This window comes from Castanea sativa, chromosome 9 (genome assembly GCF_040712315.1).
Source record: "Castanea sativa cultivar Marrone di Chiusa Pesio chromosome 9, ASM4071231v1".
In the NCBI taxonomy this organism is placed as follows: Eukaryota; Viridiplantae; Streptophyta; class Magnoliopsida; order Fagales; family Fagaceae; genus Castanea; species Castanea sativa.
In genome coordinates this window covers 41,153,182-41,159,858 of record NC_134021.1, presented here as the reverse complement: position 1 = coordinate 41,159,858, position 6,677 = coordinate 41,153,182, and the positions used below count along the sequence as shown (strand labels likewise).

At 34.6% G+C, this 6,677-nt stretch overlaps 1 protein-coding gene across 1 annotated transcript; it reads left to right on the top strand.

Annotated features, from left to right (window-relative positions):
* Positions 1 to 3,670: 3,670 nt before the first annotated feature.
* On the top strand, positions 3,671 to 5,079 carry LOC142609456 (protein RETICULATA-RELATED 3, chloroplastic-like). Its single transcript, XM_075781036.1, has one exon. The coding sequence runs from the start codon at positions 3,738 to 3,740 to the stop codon at positions 4,848 to 4,850; it is 1,113 nt and encodes a 370-aa protein (XP_075637151.1). The 5' UTR covers positions 3,671 to 3,737; the 3' UTR covers positions 4,851 to 5,079.
* Positions 5,080 to 6,677: the final 1,598 nt, after the last annotated feature.

The window sequence follows — 6,677 nt, the reverse complement described above, 5'->3', positions numbered from 1 at the left end:
TCTTGGGATCTCCAATCAACTAGGTGGGGTTACCGTCATGGAAACTTTAGGTTATAGGCTTTAACCCCATTCCCCTCAATGAGCAGTTTACTTGCTCTCCACTCAAACAACTGATTATGGCTCCTTTTTATAATTTGGAATCACTTCCATTTGAGAGAAACTGTCTTATGGTATTATGTCTCCAACAAATATGTTGAGACCTACCATAACTCCGTGTCCTACCAATATATACAAATAGGAGGCACAAGTATCCAACAATGCATGTCTGTTTAGATTTATTGACTTTCCAAAAATACATATGCTGTTTGCATAAGGTGTTCTCACTAGACTGTTGTCACATTTCTCATGTGATTGAGACAAGACAAGTCCATTAGATGTATTAGAAATTTTCATTTCTTCTATCACATCTACAACACTTACATGAGCATATCCCACAACAACATAGCCTCTTGTGATATATTTCACATCACACACTAGTTGCATTAAATCTAAACTCATTTGACATCATCTCATTATCAAATTCCTCATGTCATTGGATTAAAACTTGCTTCAATCTATACAAAGATTTAACAAGTTTAAGCACTTTGGTTCCTTGTACAAGAACCATGAACCCCTTTGGTTTATTATGTATTAAAAAAACTCACATCTTCTTTTTATTTGTAGCCTTTTAAAACAAGTCTCACATTGTAATAGTTAATAATTCCATCAACTCTCAAATTCTCAAGTGGTAGATCTACCAACTACTATGCATAGATTTCTAAGATGGATTTATTGCACTATTGACAATCTCTTTTCCAAGAAGGCACATCTGGATATCGCTTCTTTGAAGCTTTAAGTTCATCTTCTAACATATGAATTAGAAATCTGGACAAAAAAAAATATGGTGTTTGTCCTAATACTACGCTTAGGCTCAACCTCTCTTCCAACTCTTGATCATGAGAGATACTAAACGTAAAATCAAACTTTCTTTTAAGAAAGTTTAACATTTGAAATATATTCTAATTAATTTTCATGCATATAAGAATAATAGATTTATAAATTAGAAAGCACTATGCACTACTGTTATAACCATAACCAATGAAAACACAATCAATGATTCTTTATCATTTAGGAATAGGAACTACCACCTTCATCAAACACCCCCACATCCAAAGAATTTATGGAAAGGCGATCACTCTTTCCATAATTCACAAGGTGTCTTAGTGGTTTCTTTAGAGGCATCTCAATGAACAAATAAGTGGTGGAAATAATAGCTTCCCCTCACAAGTTCTATGGTAATTAAGAACTTATTACATTCATTGAGTTATTTCTCGACTTTATCTTATAATGAATGAAACTCTAATACCTCATCCTTGCTTACTGATAAGCACTCATAATAGACTCTTGTGCATAGCACATTTTAGACAACCCAAATATGTCAAGTAATGCATGCAATATATATTTCATCCAATGAAATATTACAAAACATATATTGGGTTTAAATACATTAATATCCAGTCAAGTTCACAAATGCTTAAAAAATATATATACATGTATGTAATTAAGTAAGGCTATATGTGCTCAAATACAATAATCATATGTCCTTCATATCAATACAAACAATTGTGCCTTAAACTTTATAAATAAATAACACCCTTGGCTAAAGGGTGAACTGTACACTCTCTAACTTAGAGTGAAACCCCATATTTATAGCCCCACTAGAGTGCAATTGGTCTCATTCTTGGGCTTATATCCACACATTTGAAATTATTAATAACAGCTATCATAATGCTATCTTAATTGTCAAATAGAGAATCACTTGATGAATTAGTAAAGGCTAACCAAAACCTAAAAGATGGCAGTCACGCCCAAAATGAATGCAATTAAATGGATTCAAAAAATTTGTCTCTAGTGAAATTTCCAATTTTTTTTTTTTATTCATCAATCCCATACACCATTGCACATAAAAGGCCGAGAACATGTTTAATTGCTATTTACGTCTACCCTTGATATAAAATAAATACCATATTATCAGATATTAGTACTACTGCCAATATTAGAGTTCACATTACAATGAAAACTTTCATAACATATGCATTGTATACGGTATACCCAAATACACAACTAATACATTGACAAATGATATCAACCATAGTGTCCATATGACCGTATGTGTGTGTGTGTGTGTGTTATTCATAAATTACATGCCATGAACTAGTGCTATTACAATCTTGCACAGATATCAAAGGTCAAACATAAACTTGGTTACAATCTTCTCAGGATTTAATACTTCCTCTTTTAGGCCATTGCAAACATAGCAAATAATTCTTACATAGTAGAACGAATCATGCTTGTGTAATATTACAGTCAACCAAAAAGCAACTACAATAGTTAAATAATTATAGTTCAATCACCTAAACTCCAAATATAACAATTATATATAAACATATATATAAGCCATCTTTGCAGAAAGTATTCGCACAATATGTAACTGTACTTCTGCAATATTGTTATTACAGTACACGTATCTGGTAATCAAAGAATTTCACACAATAAAAAACTTTAATGGAATGTGTTGTTACACTGAAACCTAATCTCAATACTATAGCAGTTATAGGAATCTTACCGACATAATAGCCATAACCATCATCAACATTAGCAAGACCAAATTAGCCTATTATAATATAATTTAATTAAACTCACCACTACACTTAAGCATCAAATCAACTTTATCAAATGCTTAGAAAATATCTAAGACACAGAGCAGACACTAGCATATAAGACAAAATGCCCCAATCTAATATAATAATCAAGAAGAAAAAGATCAACAACAAAACAGTATATACAAACCAAATTCTGTAGTCAAACACGAAACAAGTGGATATTTATGCAGCGGTAAACACAACCCCGGTTTTTTCAAGTTTTGCGCAGAGTATATGCAACTGCCGATTTAGTGTTTTTCAACAACCACAAAATTCCTTTGACCATGAATCACAAAAATAAATTAAAATATATAAATTTGCTTTAAGATTGTTGGATATATTTCAACAATTTACTTTTGTGATAAAGCAAAAGGAACAACATACAGATCTAAATATAAGTAATAACATAAATAGATGTGATAGACAAACACAATAAATAGATACTGTATATATAAGAAGAGATCTGCAAATAATTAAAAACTCACAGACCAAATGTTTCGTCCGTCACACAATCACTGAAATGATTTACAGGACGAAAACGAAACACACAAGGTCGTACTCTGCGAACTACTCAATGTCTCTTTCTCTCTCTTTGACACACTCAATGTCTCTTTCTCTCTCTTTGACACATTCAATGTCTTTTTCTCTCACAAAATGAAATACACAAGTAAGCCCAATCCACATATGCCAAAAGCTCAACCTAATGTCCAACTCATGAGCATATAAACTCATATATTATCTCTTTCGTTTTCTATGTGGGATTCAGAATTTTTACCATTTTTAATAATATTTTCAAGTGAACATAAAAAATATTAATTTCTTATTAAATCTATATTATTTTTTCCAATAAACTCATCTTTATATTTTACCTTTACCCTATTTTAGCTAACTAATTATTAATTTCGTCTGAATAATACAGTAAATAAAAGAAAGTACTTTTTATAACTCAGGTTTTTTTATAAAAGTGGTACTATGTTATTAACATCGTATATCGGACCCTTGATTCCTTAAAACCCCTTTGCTTTTTAGTGTTAGTTTTATAGAAACAAACAAAAGATGGCAAGCATGGCGGCTCAGCTTCAGATTCGTTACGCTAATAATCCCAGAAAATATCGCTGCAACAACAACAACAACAACGTTAGCGATAGTCGATTGAATGCTGTCCCACCTGCTTCAATTTCGTTTCCACATACTTCATCATCAGCATCTCTCAATTTTAATAATCAAAAGCGTTCTCTAAATCTAAAACCCAACAAGTTATTGCCTTTTGCCGGCGGAGGCAGCGACGGCGGCGCTGGAATCGGACGTGGCGGCGGAAATGGAGGAAGAGGTGGAGGAGATGGGAACGGTTCTGGTGATGATTCTTCATCGTCTAAGTCTTCTGGGGGATTTGGGATATTGGGTTTGTTTTTGAATGGGTGGAGATCGAGAGTTGCAGTAGATCCACAGTTTCCTTTCAAGGTTCTAATGGAAGAGTTGGTGGGTGTCACTGCTTGTGTTCTTGGAGACATGGCTTCTCGACCCAACTTTGGTCTCAACGAGCTCGATTTCGTGTTCTCAACTCTAGTTGTTGGATCCATACTTAACTTTACAATTATGTATCTATTGGCACCAACTTTGTCTTCTTCATCGCCTTATTTGCCTGCCATTTTTGCTAGCTGTCCCCCCAGCCATATGTTTGAGCCTGGTGCTTATTCACTTCTCAATCGATGTGGGACTTTTGTGTACAAAGGAGCTGTCTTTGCGGCTGTTGGGTTTGCTGCTGGGCTTGCAGGGACTGTACTTTCAAATGGGTTGATCAGTATGAGGAAGAAAATGGATCCCAATTTTGAGACCCCCAACAAGGCTCCTCCAACTCTGTTGAATTCACTCACTTGGGCTCTTCACATGGGGATTAATAGTAATTTCAGGTACCAGACTTTGAATGGGATCGAGTTCTTGTTGGCTAAGAGGTTACCTCCATTGGCGTTTAAGTCCTCAGTGGTGGTTCTGAGATGCTTGAACAATGTTCTTGGTGGGATGTCCTTTGTGATATTGGCTAGGTTGACAGGGTCTCAGAGCGTTGAGGAAGCTAAACCGGTTGCAGTGGAGGTGGGTTTGGTTGCAGAGAAGAAGAAGTTGATTGATGGGGGTGAGGATTTGCAGAGCAATCAGTCGACTTACAAGTGAAAGTGTTAGTTTAGTTTGGAGTTTCCATCTTTTATGTTTATAGCTCTTTTTGTTAGTGATGTTTTTGTAATTTTCTTATATGTTTGGATCATGATCACGGTCAAAGTTTAGCTCATATGAAAGTCATAATACTACTTACTTCTAAGTGTTTTCATGGAGATGATACTTGGTAGCCCCAACTCAATGTGTTTTGCCTGGCTTTAATCGAATGAAAATGTTTTCTGTTTGAGATTTCTTGTTGATTTTGGGATTTTCTGTATGATATCTTAAAATGGTGAGTTATTTTTTTGAAGGTGTATATATTTCTTGCCTTTTGATGCGTAGAAGTCAACCCAAAATTTTCAGGCCAAATATTTGTCGATGTTGATGATGATTAGAAAACACTATAGTGCATGAACTTGTAAATTATTAACATGTGTTTGTTACAAAAGAAAAACCGTTACCAAAGACTTGGGGGCTTGGTCATTCTCCAACAATCTATATGTTGTGATCTCAATCGGATGCCAACAAATTTGAGAATCCAATGGTAAATGGAATCTGGCAGGGACAACTTGTTTCCTAATGCAATCTGACAGGGCCAACTAATTTCATGATTGTGTGAGTCAGTGTGACATATATTAAAACCATCATTTCCAGAAGTATTGCTTCTGTTTTTATTTTTTGTTTCTCTGTTTGCCGCTTTAGTTGTTACTAGAACTGTGGTATAATTCAGCAATTTCCCTGATTGAATTATTTAATCCCACTCATTATCAATAGAATTAGGATACTTCCTGTAAGAAATAAATCGAAGGGTTGTTATTGGGTTAACAATTCTACTGCAGAAAGATGCACAATGCTTCCCGTAAAAAATATATCATAGAGAATAGAATTTATGGTGGTGTGTTGTCAAAACAGAGGAGGAAGTAAACAAAAACATACGCAGAGATGTTAAGAGGCAAAATGGAGGTTAGCAAGAAAATTTAAGGGTCCCTCCTCAACAAAGTCTTTTGTGTTAACTACCAATTGGAATTCTCCTAGAGACAAGAGCTAGGTGGATTTTCTTTTCTGCAGAATTTGATGTTTAGTCTCTGGGAGTAGTGTTTTTGGGGTTGCATCAATTTGTCATAGCTCATATGCTATAGTGTTACCCCTTGCCTCAGGCAAACATAGACTCCGTTTCTTGTGGTTCTATTGTGTTTCAATGAAATTCATCTTAATTTAAAAAACAAAATAAAAGACTGTGCTGAGGATTAGCATGGAACCAGACACAATCACCACCACAGAAAGTTGTTTGACAATCATAGAAAGTCATTATGAGAAATTAAAGTAAAACAAATCCACGATGTCCATAGCCTTACATTCATCATATGGTAATAATATCAATGGGATACTTAATTTTCCAGGGGAAACATTTCGATTTCATACCTGCTCAATAAGATTGGCAGCTAATAGGAGAAAAAAGTTGTTTATTGAAATCCATTTTAATTTTTTTTTTCCTCTCTAAATGTGAAATATGTTTGAATCATAACAATGCCAAGTAAATGGACAATCAAAGGAAAACTTCAAGTCTTATTTTATTTGTTCTTTCTATAAAAGAGGGGGAAAATAATGACATTATCTATGAGCACTATAGGAAACCTCTCATCTCCTGGCATACTTTTGAGGAACATTTCCTTAATAACAGCCCCTTTGCACTGAGTCTCTTCTGCAATTTTTCGGAGTGCCTAGCACAAGTGTTAAGCTCAAATGTTGAAAGATGACCATGCTAACCACAAACATGGGCACCTAATAATTACACATAAGCATGAGCTGCAACATTATCAACTCATCTGTCGGCCTCTGGTGAAG